Raw genomic sequence first — 22,069 nt, forward strand, 5'->3', positions numbered from 1 at the left:
GATGACAGATTGGCTTCCGAGCATGGAGAGGCTTTTAAAAGTCCAATCTGAGGGACCTTCCTGGCAGTCCAGTGGTTAAGACTTCACCTTCCAATGCAGGGGGTGCAGGTTTCATCCCTGGTTGGGGAGCTAAGATCCCACATGCCTCGTGGCCAAAAAACCAAAACATAAAACAGAAGCAGTCTTGTAATGAATTCAATAAAGACTTTAAAAAATGGTCCACATCAAAAAACATCTTTAAAAAAATAAATCAATAAAAGTCCAATCTGAGATTCTTTAAAAAAACTTCCAGCAAAGCAAATTTTTAAAGGCCCATGTGGTCAAATACCATTTTTGCTGCACTTATGCAAATAATCAGGCCAAATTTAATGAGACTAGACTTATGTTGTGAACAAGAATCATCTTACTTTGATTTTCTTTGATCAAAATGGTGGTAATTGAGAGAGAAATTTTATGTTTCAGCAGAAAACTATAACCCATCCTGTGGATTTTCAGATTCTAGTCCTGTTCATTGTCTTTGAGCTATTTTTAACCTCTTTATAAACTGGATCCTGCTGTCTTGCACATTTTCAGCAATTAATGTTTCCAATTTTTCTACTACCCTCTTCACTTGGTGTCACTAAGAACTAAAACCTGACTGCTCAGTTCCTTATTGAGACTCTAGGTTGTCTTGTCCCAAAGTCCTGTAAGCTGAAGCAGGACAACTTGACATAAACTTCAGAGGACTTATTGCTGCAACAGTTTAGGCCACTGAGGAAGTTCACCAAACATCCGCATCTTCCATGCTCTGCTCTAGGAAATAACCACGACCATGACACTGATGGTCTCATTCATCATCTAAAGATGCTTCAAGCCCAACATCTAGAAATCTTCTTGACTGGCTGCCCTTTGGACTCAGAAACTAGGTTTATTGTCTACTCTAACCACTAATCTTTGTTTTATTTTTATTTCCTTGTTCTAATTTATGCTCTTTTCCTCCTGTTCAGATCTCTTACCCAGCATTTCCTAACTCAAATCTTCTTTCCCAGTCAATCAACCTAGATTCCTTTTTGTGTGAAACTTCTAGGGAAGTTACAGATAGGAGAAATGTGGGGACCCACTCAGACCCCCAGAGTTGGTATAAAGATTATTTTTTATCTTTATAAAGTGAAGATAAAAAAAAAAGTGAAAACATTTGAGCTAAAGAAGATGTAGAGAGAAACCTTATCTGAACTTCCCTTACCTGACTAAAGCAGAGCCTCCAGAAAAATATGGCTGCCATTAACCCCCTTCAAAGGAAGTTTCCTGTGAATTCAGCTGCCTTGGAGACAGGCTGCCCATTTCCACTGGCATCAAAATGCCCAAAAGAACTTTCCATATCTTCCCATTCAAGCCTCCTCCGAAATGCCTCCTCCCACCCCCACCCCCCGGAAGTTTGGTATATAAACCTTTTATCTCTGGTTATTAAAGAAATTACCCGTCAATGAAGAGTACTCCTGTGCATAAATATTAATAAATTTTGTCTCTTCTCTTGTTAATATGTCTCTTAACAATTAATATGCAGGCTCGCAACCACTGAACCCAAGCTATAAGAGGAATAGTTTTCCTCCCAACATAATCACTTCTTATCTTTCAGAATCAGATCACACCAGTCCTTTACTATTCCAAAAGGAACAATAATAGAAAACATATCAACACAGTCAAAGAATGCCAGGAAATGGCATTCTTTGCACATTTCCATCATGCAAAAATCTAATTTTATATATGAGTCAGTAGGTGGCACTAAAGAAGAAAGAAGTGTATCCTGGTAAATGCAAAGAAGGCTCTGACTCCTGGAAATCTAATAAAACCTACTCTTTACAAGGTCTGTGTTCTGTTTTATCCTTAAATATCTTATTCAAACTGAAAACTGGGACTTCCCTGGTGGCGCAGTAGTTAACAATCCGCCTGCCAATGCAGGGGACATGGGTTTGAGCCCTGGTCCGGGAAGATCCCACATGCCACGGAGCAAATAAGCCTGTGCGCCACAATTACGGAGCCTGTGTGCCACAACTACTGAAGCCCACACGCCTAGAGTCCGTGCTCCGAAACAAGAGAAGCCACCACAATGAGAAGTCACGCACTTCAACGACGAGGCCCTGCTCACTGCAACTAGAGAAAGCCCACGTGCACCAATGAAGACCCAATGCAGCCATAAATGAATAAATACATAAATAAATAAATTAAATTAAATAAACTGAAAACTGCCTCAAGACTTCATTGAAAGTAAACCCAAAAATCACACAAAAAAATTAAAACTTAGAAAATACCTTGAAAAAAATTTCATATATTGCTGCCAGAAACTGATTCTAGATATCCATCTTGCTGGGTTAGACACAAATCATATTGTATTCAAGAAATATGATGTCTTACCAGCTGTATGTCTGAAGCCTGTGATCCACCGAGGCAGAAGCAAGAGGATAAGCACAGAGAAATTTGTCCTATAAGCCAGAGGAAAAGGAGCATTGTGGCAGTTCCTAAATCTTTTGGGCATTCCAGATGGGAGGGCAGGGACCATTCATCTCTAGAAATATATGTGAAACCACAGAAATTGCCCCTAGTCAAATGTTAGCCTTTCCACAGACTGTAAACCAGAAAAGGACTGAGCTCTTGCCACCTCATGGAAAGGCTTTTTTATTTTCTCCTGTTTCTTAATAAAAATATTCAGCGATATCAGGAAAGAATATTTCCTTAAATTTCTTAAAGATACTTTGCACATTCATCTTGCCATTCTTCCCCATCACAAACTATCATCAAAGCAGCACATCACTTAAAATGTAGTTACTAAACTCACTTAGCTATAATAAAAATTAATATAAATAAATAAAAGACTAAGTTAAAGAGAGATGTCCCTCTTCTACAGTCACTGATAATACTGTAGCGGCTAAGGTAGTGTAAGCAGATAGGGTAGGGTGTCCCCAGAGAAAGAGAACCAGGCATGGCTTTCTTGACAGAAAAGAAGCCATTTCACCTAAACCATTTTGTTTGTGATCTAAGCCTGGCCACAATGCTTGCCCTTGAACAGGTCTCAGTAATTAATGATTTTAAGGGCAGGAACAAAGGAAAAGCAGTCAAGAAACAATAGTTCAGCAATAAAGCAGAGTCCTAGTTCCTCCTCAAGAATATACATCACAATCTGATACATATTTCTGAGTTCTGCAGGAACTAAGCCCCTCCACCCCCACACACACACCCCCTACCAGGTAGAGGATGGTAACTACACGCTGAGACCCCAGACTGGTCGGAACCTAAGGAATGATGATGTTGACCTTTTCTGACCCCCTGACTTCTATCCACTAAAGTCTGGACTCTGTCCATCTTTGCCCCAATTCTATGCTGAATTCTCTGCTCAAGCCCCTTCATGAATATGCATGTGCCCTTAGCTTAAAACTTCCCCAATTTTGCTGTTCGGAGAGACACTACTTTGGGAAAGAGCCCTGGTGTTCTCCTCACTTGATGCAAGTAGTAAATCCCTCCTTCTCCAGCTCTTTGCCTTGGTTGTGTCTTCTGGCTCGACACCCACCAAGAGGCAAATCCAGTGTTTCTGTAACAATAGTGCTTCTCCCTAAGTCCTCCTCTCCAACAAGGTCCAAGCTGTAGGCCTTGATGAAAACAATTCATATTTTATAGCAAGACAAGAAAATTTTAAACATAAAATTTTTCTCTGGGCTTCCCTGGTGGCGCAGTGGTTGAGAGTCCGCCTGCCGATGCAGGGGACACGGGTTCGTGCTCCGATCCGGGAGGATCCCACATGCCGCGGAGCGGCTGGGCCCGTGAGCCATGGCCGCTGAGCCTGCGTGTCCGGAGCCTGTGCTCCGCAACGGCAGAGGCCACAACAGTGAGAGGCCCGCGTACAGCAAAAAAAAAAAAAAAAAAATTTTTCTCTGCCCATTTGGGCCTCCTCCATCCCCTTTAGTGTGTGTTGTGCAACTGCATTAACCAGACTTCCTTAGGAGATAACATTCCTTCTTAACCTCATCAAGGGTCACAACTCCTTAGAAGATAACTTCCCTTCTTGATCTTGACCCATGACCCACTACGTGCTTCGTATGTGTAGATCTGGATTCTGTAAACTGTCAATAATACATCATTTGATGTAAAACCCTTTGTCTCAAAATTTTACATACCTGGGCTTTGACCTCTAATGGGCGGAACAGTCCTCAGAACTTTCTGAAAGACTCTCTCCTGGGTTATAATCCTCAGGTTGGCTCAAATAACATTTTCCATTTCTTTCTTAGATCGATTATTGATTATGTTTTTTCATCGACAGCCTCCACTTACCCTGGCAAATTCCATTGGTTTGGGAAGAAGGCACATGACCATGACATCAAAGCGAACATCACATACTGTCTTCAACCACTTGGTGACAAACTGAGGCTTCAGCTTTTCCACTAAACTTCCAACTTCATCATCCATCATATACGCTGTGGAGTGAAACCACTGAAACACCATGGCCACCAGCCTGGCCAAGCTTTCCGTAGGGGTGTTCTCACTGGGCGTGCAGAGGCTCACCTGGAAATAGGTAGATCAGACTCTCCTTCAGCCTCCTTACATAATTATTACATGTTTGGTAAAAGACGAAAACAAAAGAAAGATGCCCCATATAATCCATTTGAAATAGGCAGAGGTTTTTTCGGGGGTTTTTTTGTTGTTGTTCTTTGAACCCTTTGAATGCCTATTTATTTATTTAAATTTTTGAACCACTTTAAGAATTACTGAAATATGATTTGTTTAAATTCTTATTAAAACTACATTTATGAGTAATTGAAATCTCCCCCCCCTTGACAGGAGTGACATAATACCACTGTAGGGTAACTGCTTTACCTCGTCCTTCTCTTCTTGACATCTGCTGCAGCTTATTCACTTAACAAGAGGTAGAGGCCTTTTCTGGTTTTTGGTTTTGTTTTTGTTTTGTTTCGTTTTTTAATGTACAACTTGTCAATATTTGGCCAGGGAAACAAGTCTTTATAGCAATTGTATCTCTATCTTTTGGGCCAAAGTTTTTTTTGTTTGTTTGTTTTTTATTTTCTGTTTTTTGGTTTTTCTTGAATTTTATTTTATTTATTTTTTTATACACCAGATTCTTATTAGTCATCCATTTTATACACATCAGTGTATACATGTTAATCCCAATCTACCAATTCATCACACCACCACCCCCACGACTTTCCCCCCTTGGTGTCCATATATTTGTTCTCTACATTGTGTCTCTATTTCCACCCTGCAAACCGGTTCATCTGTACCATTTTTCTAGGTTCCACATATATGCGTTAATATATGATATTTGATTTTCTCTTTCTGACTTACTTCACTCTGTATGACAGTCTCTAGATCCATCCACGTCTCAACAAATGACCCAATATTGTTCCTTTTTATGGCTGAATAATATTCCATTGTATATATGTACCACATAATCTTTATCCATTCGTCTGTCAATGGGCATTTAGGTTGCTTCCATGACCTGGCTATTGTAAAGAGTGCTGCAATGAACATTGGGGTGCATGTGTCTTTTTGAATTATGGTTTTCTCAGGGTATATGCCCAGTAGTGGGATTGCTGGGTCGTATGGTAGTTCTATTTGTAGTTTTTTAAGGAAGCTCCATACTATTCTCCATAGTGGCTGCATCAATTTACATTCCCACCAACAGTGCAAGAGGGTTCCCTTTTCCCCACACCCTCTCCAGCATTTTTTGTTTGTACATTTTCTGATGATGCCCATTCTAATTGGTGTGAGGTGATACCTCATTGTAGTTTTGATTTGCATTTCTCTAATAATTAGTGATGTTAAGCAGCTTTTCATGTGCTTCTTCAGCATCTGTATGTCTTCTTTGGAGAAATGTCTATTTAGATCTTCTGTCCATTTTTGGATTGGGTTGTTTGTTTTATTAATATTGAGCTGCATAAGCTGTTTATATATTTTGGAGATTAATCCTTTGTCCGTTGATTTGTTTGCAAATATATTCTCCCATTCTAAGGGTTTTCTTTTTGTCTTGTTTATGGTTTCCTTTGCTGTGCAAAAGCTTTCAAGTTTCATTAGGTCCCATTTGTTTATTTTTGTTTTTATTTCCATTACTCTAGGAGGTGGATCAAAAAAGATGTTGCTGTGATTTATGTCAAAGAGTGTTCTTCCTATGTTTTCCTCTAAGAGTTTTATAGTGTCCGGTCTTACATTTAGGTCTCTAATCCATTTTGAGTTTATTTTTGTGTATGGTGTTAGGGAGTGTTCTAATTTCATTCTTTTACATGTAGCTGTCCACTTTTCCCAGCACCATGTATTGAAGAGGCTGTCTTTTCTCCACTGTATATTCTTGCCTCCTTTATCAAAAATAAGGTGACCATATGTGTGTGGGTTTATCTCTGGGCTTTCTATCCTGTTCCACTGATCTATATTTTTGTTTTTGTGCCAGTACCATATTGTCTTGATCACTGTAGCTTTGTAGTATAGTCTGAAGTCAGGGAGTCTGATTCCTCCAGCTCTGTTTTTTTCCCTCAAGATTGCTTTGGCTATTCGGGGTCTATTGTGCCTCCATACAAATTTTAAGATTTTTGGTTCTAGTTCCATAAAAAATGCTATTGGTAATTTGATAGTGATTGCACTGAATCTGTAGATTGCTTTGGGTAGTAGAGTCATTTTCACAATATTGATTCTTCCAATCCAAGAACATGGTATATCTCTCCATCTGTTGGTATCATCTTTAATTTCTTTCATCAGTGTCTTATAGCTTTCTGCATACAGGTCTTTTTGCTCCCTAGGTAGGTTTATTCCTAGGTTTTTTTGTTGTTGTTGCAATGGTAAATGGGAGTGTTCCCTTAATTTCTCTTTCAGATTTTTCATTATTAGTGTATAGGAATGCAAGAGATTTCTGTGCATTATTTTGTATCCTGCAACTTTACCGAATTCATTGATTAGCTCTAGTACTTTTCTGGTGGCATCTTTAGGGTTCTCTATGTATAGTATCATGTCATCTGCAAACCGTGACAGTTTTACTTCTTCTTTTCCAATTTGTATTCCTTTTATTTCTTTTTCTTCTCTGATTGCCATGGCTAGGACTTCAAAACTATGTTGAATAATACTGGTGAGAGTGGACACCCTTGTCTTGTTCCTGATCATAGAGGAAATGCTTTCAGTTTTTCACCACTGAGAATGATGTTTGCTGTGGGTTTGTCACATATGGCCTTTATTATGGTGAGGTAGGTTCCCTCTATGCCCAGTTTCTGGAGAGTTTTTATCATAAACGGGTGTTGAATTTTGTCAAAAGCTTTTTCTGCATCTATTGAGATGATCATATGGTTTTTATTCTTCAATTTGTTAATATGGTTTATCACATTGATTGATTTGCGTATATTGAAGAATCGTTGCATCCCTGGGATAAATCCCACTTGATCATGGTGTGTGATCCTTTTAATGTGTTGCTGGATTCTGTTTGCTAGTATTTTGTTGAGGATTTTTGCATCTATATTCATCAGTGATATTGGTCTGTAATTTTCTTTTTTTGAGTATCTTTGTGTGGTTTTGATATCAGGGTGATGGTGGCCTCATAGAGTGAGTTTGGGAGTGTTCCTTCCTCCGCAATTTTTTGCAAGAGTTTGAGAAGGATGGATGGGTGTTAGCTCTTCTCTAAATGTTTGCTAGAATTCACCTGTGAACCCATCTGGTCCTGGACTTTTGTTTGTTGGAAGATTTTTAATCACAGTTTCAATTTCATTATTTGTGATTGGTCTGTTCATATTTTCTATTTCTTCCTGGTTCAGTCTTGGAAGGTTATACCTTTCTAAGAATTTGTCCGTTTCTTCCAGGTTGTCCATTTTATTGGCATACAGTTGCTTGTAGTAGTCTCTTAGGATGCTTCATATTTCTGCAGTGTCTGTTGTAACTTTCCTTTTTCATTTCTAATTATATTGCTATGAGTCCTCTCCCTCGTTTTCTTGATGAGTCTGGCTAATGGTTTATCAATTTTATTTTTCTTCTCAAAGAACCCACTTTTAGTTTTATTGATCTTTGCTATTGTTTTCTTTGTTTCTATTTCATTTATTTCCACTCTGATCTTTATGATTTCTTTCCTTCTGCTAACTTTGGGTTTTGTTTGTTCTTCTTTCTCTAGTTCCTTTAGGTGTAAGGTTAGATTGTTTGAGATTTTTCTTGTTTCCTGAGGTAGGCTTGTATAGCTATATACTTCCCTCTTAGAACTGCTTTTGCCACATCCCGTAGGTTTTGGATCATCATGTTTTCATTGTCATGTGTCTCTAGGTATTTTTTGATTTCCTCTTTGATTTCTTCAGTGATCTCTTGGTTATTTAGTAACATATTGTGTAGCCTCCATGTGTTTGTGTTTTTTACTTTTTTTTCCTGTAACTCATTTCTAATCTCATAGCGTTGTAGTCAGAAAAGATGCTTGATATGATTTCAATTTTCTTAAATTTACTGAGGCTTGATTTATGACCCAAGATGTGATCTATCCTGGAGAATGTTCCATGCGCACTTGAGAAGCAAGTGTAATCTGCTGTTTTTGAATGGAATGTCCTATAAATGTCAATTAAATCTATCTGATCTATTGTGTCATTTAAAGCTTCTGTTTCCTTATTTATTTTCATTTTGGATGATCTGTCCATTGGTGTAAGTGAGGTGTTAAAGTCCCCCACTATTATTGTGTTACTGTTGATTTCCTGTGTTATAGCTGTTAGCAGTTGCCTTATGTATTGAGGTGCTCCTATGTTGGGTGCATATATATTTATAATTGTTATATCTTCTTCTTGGATTGATCCCTTGATCATTATGTAGTGTCCTTCCTTGTCTCTTGTAACATTCTTTATTTTAAAATCTATTTTATCTGATATGAGTATTGCTACTCCAGCTTTCTTTTGGTTTCCATTTGCATGGAATATCTTTTTCCATCCCCTCACTTTCAGTCTGTATGTGTCCCTAGGTGTGAAGTGGGTCTCTTGTAGACAGCATATATATGGGTCTTGTTTTTGTATCCATTCAGCAAGCCTGTGTCCTTTGGTTGGAGCATTTAATCCACTCACATTTAAGGTAATTATCGATATGTATGTTCCTATGACAATTTTCTTAATTGTTTTGGGTTTGTTTTTGTAGGTCCTTTTCTTCTCTTGTGTTTCCCACTTAGAGAAGTTCCTTTAGCATTTGTTGTAGAGCTGGTTTTGTGGTGCTGAATTCTCTTAGGTTTTGCTTGTCTGTAAAGCTTTTGATTTCTCTGTCGAATCTGAGTGAGATCCTTGCCGGGTAGAGTAATCTTGGCTGTAGGGTCTTCCCTTTCAACTCTTTAAGTCTATCATGCCACTCCCTTCTGGCTTGTAGAGTTTCTGCTGAGAAATCAGCTGTTAACCTTATGGGAGTTCCCTTGTATGTTATTTGTCATTTTCCCCTTGCTGCTTTCAATAATTTTTCTTTGTCTTTAATTTTTGTCAGTTTGATTACTCTGTGTCTCCACATGTTTCTCCTTGGGTTTATCCTGTGTGGCACTCTCTGTGCTTCGTGGACTTGGGTGGCTATTTCCTTTCCCATGTTAGGGAAGTTTTCGACTATAATCTCTTCAGATATTTTCTCGGGTCCTTTCTCTCTCTCTTCTCCTTCTGGGACCCCTTTAATGCGAATGTAGCTGCATTGAATGTTGTCCCAGAGGTCTCTTAGGCTGTCTTCATTTCTTTTCATTCTTTTTTCTTTATTCTGTTGCGCAGCAGTGAATTCCACCATTCTCTCTTCCAGGTCACTTATCCGTTCTTCTGCCTCAGTTATTCTGCTATTGCTTCCTTCTCCTGTAGTTTTCATTTCAGTTATTGTATTGTTCATCTCTGTTTGTTTGTTCTTTAATTCTTCTAGGTCTCTGTTAAACATTTCTTGCATCTTCTCGATCTTTGCCTCCATTGTTTTTCCGAGGTCCTGGATCATCTTCACTATCATTATTCTGAATTCTTTTTCTGAAAGGTTGCCTATCTCCACTTCATTTAGTTGTTTTTCTGGGGTTTCATCTTGTTCCTTCATCTGGTACATAGCCCTCTGCCTTTGCATCTTGTCTATCTTTCTGTGAATGTGGTTTTTGTTCCACAGACTGCAGGATTGTAGTTCTTGCTTCTGCTGTCTGCCCTCTGGTGGATGAGGCTATCTAAGAGGCTTGTGAAAGCTTCCTGATGCGAGGCACTGGTGGTGGGTACAGCTGACTGTTGCTCTGTTGGACAGAGCTCAGTAAAACTTTAATCCGTTTGACTGCTGATGGGTGGGGCTGGGTACCCTCCCTGTTGGTTGTTTGGCCTGAGGCAACCCAACACTGGAGTCTACCTGGGCTCTTTGGTGGGGTTAATGGCAGACTCTGGGAGGGCTCACGCCAAGGAGTACTTACCGGAACTTCTGCTGCCAGTGTCCTTGTCCCCATGGTGAGCCACAGCCACCGCCTGCCTCTGCAGGAGACCCTCCAACACTAGCAGGTAGGTCTGGTTCAGTCTCCCCTGGGGTCACTGCTCCTTCCCCTGGGTCCCGATGCACACACTATTTTGTGTGTGCGCTCCAAGAGTGGAGTCTCTGTTTCCCCCAGTCCTGTTCAAGTCCTGCAATCAAATCCCACTAGCCTTCACAGTCTGATTCTCTAGGAATTCCTCCTTCTGTTGCTGGACCCCCAGGTTGGGAAGCCTGATGTGGGGCTCACAACCTTCACTCCAGTGGGTGGACTTCTGTGGTATAAGTGTTCTCCAGTATGTGAGTCACCCACCCAGCAGTTGTGGGATTTGATTTTACTGTGATTGCGCCCCTCCTACCGTCTCATTGTGGCTTCTCCTTTGTCTTTGGATGTGGGGTATCTTTTTTGGTGCATTCCAGTGTCTTCCTCTCAATGACTGTCCAGCAGCTAGTTGTGATTCTGGTGTTCTCGCAAGAGGGAGTGAGAGCACGTCCTTCTACTCCACCATCTTGGTTCCGATCTGTCCAAAGTTTTAAATGTACACTTTCCTTCTGGCTATTAGGAATTGTATGTTAAGAAGTCCAAGACTGGCCTTCAGAAGAAGCTGAATCAGGCACTCTCTGCCCCTCAATCAGAGTTTGGGACTAGAGCTGTGTCCCAACCACCTTCTGCTACTAACTGGTTGTTAGCAGTGACTGTGGGCAAGTTGAACTGCCTCTCTGGGCTTCTCTGTCCTCATCAGAAAAGTGAAGGGGTAAAATAGGCAGTTTTTAAATTGATGGAGGACCACTTAGCCTGGAAACTGTGTTCTTCTCTACAGAGAGAGATGGACTGTAAGAATTTCCCCTCGAGATTGCACCTTCCTATAAGCTTTTCCCATATAAGAAATCTGTTACATAATCTGCACTAGATACTTTTAACAAGTTAAGTCTACAAAGTGAAATTTCATAAATATCTTCAGTAAAAAATAATCTATATATATTTCAGTTCTAAAATGATCAGATTTAGCCAAGAATTTCCTATCAGTAATAATTCTGAAACCTTAGAGCCCCCCCAGTTCACCATATTATAAATAGACTTTCCAAAACTGCTCATCACTTAGTAATTCAATCATTCTGAAATAATCTCTTATTAAGCACTGAAGTAGCGTTCAGGAATATAAGAAATAAGTAAAACGCTATCTTTGCCTTCAGGAGTTCACAATAATAGTCAGTATGTCATTAGATAATAAGTTCTAGCAGCAAGACATGCGAAATCAACAATTAAACTCCAATTTGGCAAAACAAGACAAAGCAAAACAAAACCAAAAAAATGTGTGAAAGCATAAAAGAGATGTATCACTTTGGAGACTTAGCCCAGGTCTCCAACGGACAAAAACAAAAGTCTGCTTTTCTGCAGAACTGGCAAATTCAGCATGCTTGGAACTTTGGATCTGTATGTTTGATCTTTCCTGAATGAATACTGCAGTTGAATCAGTCAATAGCAATCAAATTCCTTGCATTGGTTTGGCTATAATTTTTCTGGCTGTATTGCAGACTTGCCATAAACACACAAAAAGCTCCACAGAGACTGAACTTTCAAGCAAACTTTCATGTTGATCGGATGAATGATCTGTAAATTATATTGAATCCAATATTTCACAATATACCCTAGCAACTTTCCCACTTGTTTATTGTCAAACTGTGCATTTCCAACAGTTTTGGGTCTGGCACGGTAGGTTTCAACACCTGGCTATTCATTAGAATCAACTAGGGAGCTTTTTAAAAAGTTCCCAAGATTCTGGGGTGGAATCTGGGCAATGGCATTTTTTAAAAGCCTTCCCAGGTAAATCCAATGTGCAGTCACTGTCCTAGAGTATAGAGTCCCTATGCTAAGTTTAATTTTTCACTATTTACTATTTACTTCTTTAAAAAGAACAGAAGAAATTCCTCATCAGCGCAATGTTGGAATGAAACATAAGAAAGCAGAGAAGAGTTAACTTCTTTTCTTACTAAGAACCATATCCCAAATTGACTGAGTAGCCGCTGGTCGTGTTTATCATCATCTTTGTTGTCAAAGTCAGCGTTATCCAGGGAATGGTGGGAGGAGGAGAGGCCCAGCTGCCGCCGGCGATTGAGCTCATGTTCCCGCTGCTCAGCATGGAACTCGGCTTCTTTCAACAAGCTGCCAAAGGGGAGAGATTTCAAGTGAGACTGCCAAAAAACACATTCGAGATTATGACCTATTCAGAGCAATTACTTCATGAGTACTCAAGCATTACTCATTGCTCTCCTTTAAATTGGAAGGAGCCTAATTTCCTTACTATTTTCTATTCCATCCCCATTTCAAAGATGAACAGACTGAGGCACAAAGAGGCTACTTCCTCCAATCAATTAGAATCAAGCAGAACTGATGCCTTCTGGCTTCTAGTTCACCAACCATCCCACTATATGTCAATGCTTCTCCTATATCTAATATGAAGCTGTGTGGACATCAAATGCATAATACAAGGAAAGACTGAGGAACTGGTACCCAGATGGAAAACTATTTAATATCTAGTATTCAAAGACCTGACAGTGAGCAACGAAGATTCCTTTTTCACTTGCTAAGCAAATGACAGTTTAAAAACATAATACCCAATGTTGGCAAGGGTTTAGCAAAAACTATCAGTTTCATACAGTGATGTATGAAATTCACATACACTCTCTGAAAATCAGTTGGGTAATGTATCAAGCACCATTAAAATATTCAGATCCTTTGACCCAGTCAACCACATCTGGTCATCTACCCTAAGAAAAAAAATATACAAACAGCACTATACACAAAAATAGTTATCAGAGTTATTTTTAACAGTAAAAAAAAAAAAAAAGGAAGAAATTGAAATATCTACTGGTGGAGGAAAATAATCTAGATAAATATTATGTAGGCACTAAAAAGGATAAATGTGGAAACTACACAACATGGAAAAGAGCTAATGGTATAAGGTTACATCAAAAAGAATGTGGATACACTGTGATTACAGTTATATAAATAAAATATGCATTTGAATAAACCTAGAAGAACATGTGCAAAAGTGATGATGATGACAGCTGTATGGTTGATTTTTTTTTCTATTTCCAAACTTTCTGTAATGTTTTATTTAGCAAACATTTATTGCACTTCTACATGTATCAGCCACTGGGATAAGAGAAACAGAAGACTTAGTCTCTAGCTTTAAAATTTGCATTCTGGGGCTTCCCTGGTGGTGCAGTGGTTGAGAATCTGCCTGCTAATGCAGGGGACACGGGTTCGAGCCCTGGTCCGGGAGGATCCCACATGCCGTGGAGCAACTAGGCCCGTGAGCCACAAGTACTGAGCCTGCGCATCTGGAGCCTGTGCTCCGCAACAAGAGAGGCCGCGATAGTGAGAGGCCCGCGCACCACAATGAAGAGTGGCCCCCGCTTGCCACAACTAGAGAAAGCCCTCGCACAGAAACGAAGACCCAACACAGCAAAAATAAATTAATTAATAAACTCCTACCCCCAACATCTAAAAAAAACTTGCATTCTAATATTTTTTCTTAATTTTTAAAAATCTTGCCTCAGTGAATATTATACAAAAAGAGAACAAATCTAGAGGTTATCACTTCTAAAGCTTCCTTTTTTGTGTGTGACAGAAGGAGAAAAAGCCAGAAGCCTGCAGGATCAGGCCCCTGCCTTACTCCACAGTCTTCTGGTTTACTCCAGGACCAAATTATCTAGAGCTCTCCCATCCTTCACTGCTATCAGTCAGGTCTGGGACAGCCTTATTCCCACCTCTCACTCTGACTGGCGCCTCCACTTCATTCCCCTAAGACCCCCTACTCTGTGTTGTCATTGTGCTCACCACACTGGATTGCAATTTCGTTCTTCTGTTTTTATAGTCCCTACATGGGTAACTTGAAAGCAGAGGTTACATTTTACTCTCTTCTGTCTTCCAAGTGTCTGATACATGCCTGGCACATAACTGGCATTAGATAAAAATATTTGTTGAATGAATGAATTAAAACATCGTCACTGCAACATTGTGGAAGTTGAGCTGCCCGGCTGAGGGCACTTGAAGTTGAATTAAATTTGCACATCTCGGACTTCCCTGGTGGCGCACTAGTTAAGAATCCGCCTGCCAATGCAGGGGATGTGGGTTCGAGCCCTGGTCCGGGAAAATTCCACATGCCACAGAGCCACTGAGCCCGTGTGCCACAACTACCGAGCCTGCGCTCTAGAGCCTGCGTGCCACAACTACTGAAGCCCACGTGCCTAGAGCCCGTGCTCCACAACAAGAGAAGCCACCGCAGTGAGAAGCCCGCACACCGCAACGAAGAGTAGCCCCTGCTCGCCGCAACTAGAGAAAGCCCGCGTGCAGTAGCAAAGACCAATGCAGCCAAAAATAAATAATAAATAAATAATTTTAAAAATAAAAATAAATAAATAAATTTGCACATCTCAATGTGAACAGGGTGGCTCAAAGCAAAGGCAGTGTTTTCAGGGTAAGTTTCTAATGAAGCTGTTACCTAATCACCGCCTCCACGGCGCAGACAAGTTCCTCGGCACCACATTCTCGAGTGTTGATGGGTGGAGGGGAGGTCTGATAGAGGTGGGTCTCCGAGGCAGCTCCCAGTTCGTTACTGTGATGATTTGAGTGGCATCTTTTGCAGTACCGAACAGGCCTGTTTCCGTGACGACCACAACACCCTGCTGAAAAGCAGGTGACAACAGCTCTTCTAACGTGGGAACTGCAGTTCTAGAAGAAAAAGAGTGAAATCAATTAAAAGTCACCACTGAGGTAAATTTGGCTACTAATTGGAACAAATGGAAACTTAAAGGGCCACTGGAAGTGGCAGCGCATTTCTGAAGTGCCACTAGTTTCCAAAATGCAGGTCATCTCTAACCAGTGAGATTTCAGCTATAGTTAAAAATAAAGGTGAGAAGTGGTTTCTATTAGTGTGAGTGGTAGAAACGTTCTAAATATGAGTGAAACTGTTGAAAAGTCCTCTGTAAAGTGACCTCAGCCATGAGGCATGGGGGTCTTCCTGGATTATTTCAAGTTAGCATTTCAAGAGTTTTCAGCAGAAATATGAAAAAAAATTAAAACTGTGGTCCAGAGACAGTGCATCACAGCACATGAGAGTCGGAAACAAACAATTTTAACCCTTAAAATAAACTTTCAAAATTATTTTATCCACCACCTAAAGGGCCGATTTCCACTGCAGCTCATCTGTCCTTGGTGCGTTCAAGGACAGGCAGGGAGCTGTGCTGCACCGAGCTGATGACCCCAAAGCTGGCCTGTCCATCCCCACCAGCACTCTTTCTATCAAGACCTAAAGAATATGTCAGTGGACACCACAGGAACATCAAAACACAGCAAGAAGCATTCACAGACTCAGCGGCTGACATCAACTAGAGGAAAGGAGTCAACAGATGAAGTGAGAAAAGTGGTGCAGTATAAGAGAGATTCTGAAGCTCGGGGGGGTTATTATCAGAGCTGCCCTGACAAGAAGCAGGGGAGAAAGGCAGCGCCCACATAATGCAATTTGAGGAGCAATCAGGAAATATCCCTGACCTCTGCACAAAACTGTGCCCAAGCCTTTTAGAGATGTCACCACCACATAATCAATGTCTTGTGTCAAGAGAGCATTTCAGTCTTTCAATAGAGCTTATTAAGATGGAACACACTGAAAAAGAATGACTATATGTATATGTATAACTGAATCACTTTGCTGTACATCTGAAACTAACACAACATTGTAAATCAACTATAATCCAATAAAATTTTTTAAAAGATGGAATATAATAGGGGAAATAATATCCTAAGCCATTATGAACTCAGGGCTTGAGGGAGACTGAAAACCTTCCATGACAGATATCTTGCGAAGTGCAGAGACAGAAGAAGGAAAAAGGCAAGTACAAAACCTATATCCAAACATTGACAATGTATTGAATTGCCTATCGGAACAACCATTTCAAAGTAAGGCTTGTTCCACTTCGATTTTAGCACAAGGCTTTGGATACGAGTGCTAGGAAATCTCATTTTCTGAACAGGACCCAGGTCAATAAATCATAAAAGCAAGTTTAAATTTTTTATGATCTTTTTTCCCTTTTATTAACAAGTTTTTAAAAATTATTTGTTAAAATACAGTGTGCTGCCTCTGCATCTGAAGCCCAGGTCTTCTTCAGCATCCAAGTCAGCCCTGACTTCTCCAAGTGAGGTGTCTTTCCTGCTTTGTGCCTTTTCTTTCTCTTTCACTTACTAAATTTCATTCTGGAAGCACATGAATCCTTACTGGTTTGGGGCTTCTCCAAACCAAACCAAACCAAACCCAACCACATCACTAGCAGGGTGGGTTATATCGGAGTACATTGTTAGTGTTTATTTCTTCCTTCCAGTTATAGTTAGTCTTTGTTCCTCTGGGATTCCCACTGTTACATAAACAATAGGATGTGGATATGGGTTTAGTGGGTAGTTATTAGCTATAATAAAGTCCCAACATTTAAGGCCTACAATTTCCAATCCTATTTTCTGGTCACAAATTATTTACATTCTTCCCACATGCAAATTCCTGGCTGGAGGTCCAAGGTCTTCTTGTCTAAATTAAGTCCAGCTGTGGGTGAGGCTCTTTTGGTTTAGTTCCTCAGATATGCTTTCATGAGCCTTGAATCTGGATGGGCTGTGGCTGCTTCAACCAACAGAGCACGGCAGAAGTGATACTCACAGGACTCCCAAGGCAAATTCTAAAAGGACATGCAGCTTCCAACTTGCTGTCTTAGAATATTCTCTCTTCAGAAGCTTCCTCATCAGGATACTCTTAGAACTGTGCCATGGTCAAGGCACATGGAGAGGCAATGTGTAAGTCTCTACTCTAAGCCCAGCCTTCAAGTCACCCCATCCCAGAGCCCAAACATATGATCTAGATGTCTCTAGGTAATTCCAGCCCCTAACTAGTCAAGTTAGTCTTCCCAGATGAGGCCCCAAACATCATCAAGCAGAGATAGGCTGTGGACTGTGTCCTGTCCAAATCCCTGACCCTCAGAATCTGTAAGCATAATTAAATAGTTGTTGTTTCATGCTGCTACATTTTGAGTGATATCTTAGGTAGTATCTGGACATACTGTGTATGTTAGTATCTGGAATATCAACTAAAAGTCAACCTGCCTTATCCCCATGTGCCATCAATTCTAAATAATATCAGCAATAAAATACTTTGCCCCTAAATAACCTTTGGTTGGTCAAAGTTCTAAACAGTTGCTGTGGTTCCTACTAAGTTTTAATAATATATTTCCAAGCCACAATCAGTCCTAAACCCTGTGGACTCAGCTACATGCATTCAATTTCAAAAGTAAATTAGAGAGATTTCCCTTAGGTTCAGATTCAGCTGGGCATGTTTTCAAAGGTTCGCTCTAGCCACTCTGTTTCATTGCTTTGAATTTTAAATATAAATAAATAATTCCAAGTGGTCTCACAGAACAGCAGAATTGAAATAAAGCATCTGTCTCTCGATGCTTATTTGATACAGTTTTTTAATTTATTTTTTTACTGAAGTATAGCTGATTTACAATGTTGTATTTGATACAATCTTGATGTTTATCTCAAACCTACTATTCAAATGTAGGAATATGTAGTACTGAATATATAGTATTGAAAGACACAAACTTTGCCCAAAGCAAGCTCAAACAATTCTGATCTATTAGGAACTTAAGGAAAGTTCTCCAAATTAACTTTCATATAAAACACAACATTTATTAAAGGATAAGTAATAAAAATGTGCTAATTTTAACTTTATTACTGAAAATAATTTTGTCATATAAAGGAGGGGAGTATTAAAAAATGATCCACCCTGGGTGTCAAGTATGTTACGTATACCACCAGAGCCAGGAAATGCCAATTTAGAAATAAAACTCTTTCTCATCCTAGTCTCTCCAGCTTGTAAAAGATTCTCAAAGTAGGAAATAGCCTCGGAATAAAAATGAAATCAAAAGTATGCTGAATGACTATATGATCCCTTGTTAAAACTTCAGAAAGCTATATAAGGCGATGCCCAGTTGAGCCTTCCAGCTAGAACAGGGCTTCTAATAATTATTGTTAAGGGCTGAAATGCCCAAAGTATAGAAGGCATTTCTATACTCAAAAAGAATTATAGATGTGCCTTTGACAGCACTGAACCCCAATTAGATTCATTGAAAATCCACAAAGTTTTAAAGAGAGGCATACTAGCAAAAGTACCACCAGCAGACCAAATGGGACAGACACAGTTCAACACGAAAAGAGGACTATGGAACCCCAACTTCTACATACAGGAAGCAGACTGAGAGGGTTACTCAGCTGCAACATGGGCCATTTCTTATTATAAAGGAAAGATGTCTTAAAGAGTGGAGCAAAGATCCCAGGAAAGAAATGACTTAGGAAACTATTCCCAGGAAGCAAAATCAGATCCTAATCAAGGCATATTTGCTATTCCTTAAAGACAGAGGAACTGTTGACATGTTCCTGGCTAGAGCTGCTATTGACTAGTAACAGCTACCTGCTTCCCCTTCCTCTTTCTGAACAGAGGTCTATTGCTGTTATCCAATCCCTGTCTCGCATTTTGTGTTGGGTATGTAACTTGCCTTTTTAGTTCACAGGTCTCTGGTTCAAGAAAATTCATACCCGAGGGGTTTCATCAGTGACCAGACCAGATGCAGATCATAAGACAATGGACTTTAAGCCTGAAGCCATAAATGGGTAAGACTTTTGGAAGTCTTATAAGGTGCTGAGAGTATTTGGTACACGGAAAGAATGTAAGTAATGATGCCCAGAGGGTAGATTGTGGTACATTAAATATGACCACAAAATTCTTGCTGCTCCTTCTATAAAGAGGAGGAGTCTATTTCCCCACTCCTTGAAACTGAGCTGTCCTTTGGACTTGCTTTGGCCAATGGAATGCAGCAGAAGCGATGCTGTGTTAGAATAAAAGGTATACGATACAAACTATGATTTAGAAATTAGTAATGAGTGTTCTTCTTTCTATAGTATAATGCTTGGAAACACAGCATCGTAAATGTGATAAAACATAACATTTAACATTGTAAAAAAAAAAAAAAAAAAAAAGAAGTGATGCTGTGTGACTACTGAGCTTCAGGTTCAAAAGGCCTTGCAACCTCCTCTCTCGTTTTCTCAGAACACTGATATCTTGTGAACAAATCCAGCCTAGCCTCCTGGAAGATGAGACACCTAATGGAAAGAGGGAGGGCCAGACACCCCTGTCATCCCAACCATTCCAGCCATCCCAGCTGAGGCCCCAGACATGGGAGTAAAGTCATCTGGGACCAACCAGTTGCCAGCAAACCCACTAACTGATTGCAATTATCAATACATGAGTGAGCCTAGAGGAGTTTATCAAGAGAACTACCCAGGCGAGCATAGGCAAAACTGCCGATCCACAGCATCGTGATCAAACAAATGTTTGTTGTTATAAGCCAGTACATTTTAGGATGGTTTATTAGGTGGCAATAGATAACTGAAACAGCCCTCTAAAGGTATCCACTCATAAACAGCTCCCAAAAAGCATAAATGACTTGTACATAGTCTCATAGCTAGGTGGGAATAGAGCCGACCAGAACCCAAGTATCACAACCAACTAGTGCAAAGTTCTTTGTATCACACCATACTACCTTCTCTTGTACTTTTCAGCAACTGGAGCAAGAAAAGAAGATGGAAATGGCTTAGGGAAACTGTCATGAACAGTGGCTATTCAAAAGTGGAATTGTTAACTAGAGATATCATTCAACTTACATATAAATTAATATTTTCCATATATACTTGGTCTGGGTATGTTTCTGACACACATATATTGGACTATTTGCATTCCACTTCCAAACAATAAAGACTTTTAGCAAACACGATCATCCTTTACCAAAGTTAAGTTGCATGTATTGCATTGTCACTCAAACCTTTTTGTATTTAGACTTCTATCCCAGAGTTACACATATGCTTTTATTTCAGATTACTTTTCAGAAACACTGTGCATAGATGGGTAAGCAAAAGCAGAAATGTAAATAGGGACCATCCAGACACAGCAATCTTGCATGCTGAATTATTTCCTTTCCCCCTTCACAAATACAGTGACATGTACACACTGGGAAACCATGGTGCAGAAATGAGGCAGATGTCAATGAATGAATTTACATACAAACACAGCAAATCATGCCCCACCACACAGATGGTTTGCTCTTACCTTCTTCTGACATATAGCAGATATTTCAGCTGTAAGGGGAAGGTACACAAAATATCAACAAAGAAAGAGAGCCCGTTTTAAATAAGGGCAGCCACCAAGGTGAGCAAAAAACAAGCTTAGTAACACAACCTCCAGATTTGGCCAAAACAGCTTCTCCCTCCTCTCATAAACTGTCATCTAGTTATGTTTAATGAGGTTAAAAATACCTGTGGTATGTTTAATGAGGCTGCAAATATTTTCACCTATCCTTAGAAATAATTCAATCTTCTCAGACATGACTTAGAATTCAGATCAAATAACTTTAACCTCACCCCCTCATTTGACAGAGAACAAAATTGAGGGTTACATGGCTTCTTCAGAGTCACACAGGCCATCAATGGTACAATGGACTCCCTGTCTACTGTTCTTCCATTATGCTGTGACACTGAGTTGATGTGATATGCTTAGAGTTTCACCATGGAGATGATTTGCTATATCAGAACTATAGAAAAAAACTTAATAACTTGGATGAATTAGACTCAAACTATCAACTTACATCAGTCCTTAACTAGTGCAAAACCAGCTGCAGGCTTATTTAAGAGAAAGCAATTTCAAACCCATGGATTGGCCAGCTGGAGTAAAGCTGTCAAATTACTTTAGTACTTCAGGATTGATTTTAATAAATGGATAAAAACTCTTTTTAGTGGGCATACCAATTATTTCCATGAAAACTGATGCTTGGGTGTAATTGAAAATAATTTTTCCAAGAATCTGTTAACATTTCCCATGAAATAGTAAGTGCTCAAAAAATAGACTTAAATGCCGATGTCACAATTTATTAAAAAGATCAAAGATAAATGTCTCCCAAACTCTGTCTGGAAATTATGAATTAGCGGATGTCAAATCAATGAAATTAACAACTCAGTTGTTAAAACTGATTTTGTATAATTAATGGTTATTTAACAGTTTGATATCTTGGAGTCTATCTTAACCCGAGGTTAATGGGTCACATCTCTGGATAAATAATGAAAAGTTATTATCGGTTTTCTTCCACAGATGAATATCATCTGCAGATCATGGCCAGAATTCAGCAACATATCTGAAATTTAAAACATAGTTTAGAACCTGACTATGGGTTTTACCTCGGAGCACTGGAAGTTCACTAATTTAAGGGGAAAAAAAGGTTACCTTTACCCATGTAAGCCCAAATCTTTTTACAGATATTCTTATATAAAATTTTTAAATGTCTCTTTAAAGGATATAGAGGCTGACATTATTGACCCATTTTACAGATGCAGAGCACTCACTAAACAATTTATTTCTTCAGGTTGAGATAACCTAATATTAAGAGTTAGACTACAAAGAAGGAGTGTAATTATCATCAGGCAAAGACCTTAAATTTTGAAAAAAGTGTTTACCGAATTTAGTTAACATGAGGTTTTTACATTTCTTTTTAAGTG

At 39.5% G+C, this 22,069-nt stretch overlaps 1 protein-coding gene across 3 annotated transcripts in view; it reads right to left on the minus strand.

Moving 5' to 3' along the window:
• UNC79 (unc-79 homolog, NALCN channel complex subunit) overlaps positions 1-22,069 on the minus strand; it is a 201,812-nt gene that overhangs the window by 129,391 nt on the left and 50,352 nt on the right. For all 3 annotated transcript variants that reach the window (XM_033850688.2, XM_073800093.1, XM_073800094.1), the window contains exons 8-11: positions 20,631-20,659; positions 14,934-15,163; positions 12,418-12,589; positions 4,300-4,530 (exon numbers count right to left, since the gene is read on the minus strand). In XM_033850688.2, coding sequence (XP_033706579.2) covers positions 4,300-4,530; positions 12,418-12,589; positions 14,934-15,163; positions 20,631-20,659 — 662 coding nt within the window. The remainder of the gene's footprint in view (positions 1-4,299; positions 4,531-12,417; positions 12,590-14,933; positions 15,164-20,630; positions 20,660-22,069) is intronic.

This window comes from Tursiops truncatus, chromosome 2 (assembly GCF_011762595.2).
Source record: "Tursiops truncatus isolate mTurTru1 chromosome 2, mTurTru1.mat.Y, whole genome shotgun sequence".
NCBI lineage: Eukaryota > Metazoa > Chordata > Mammalia > Artiodactyla > Delphinidae > Tursiops > Tursiops truncatus.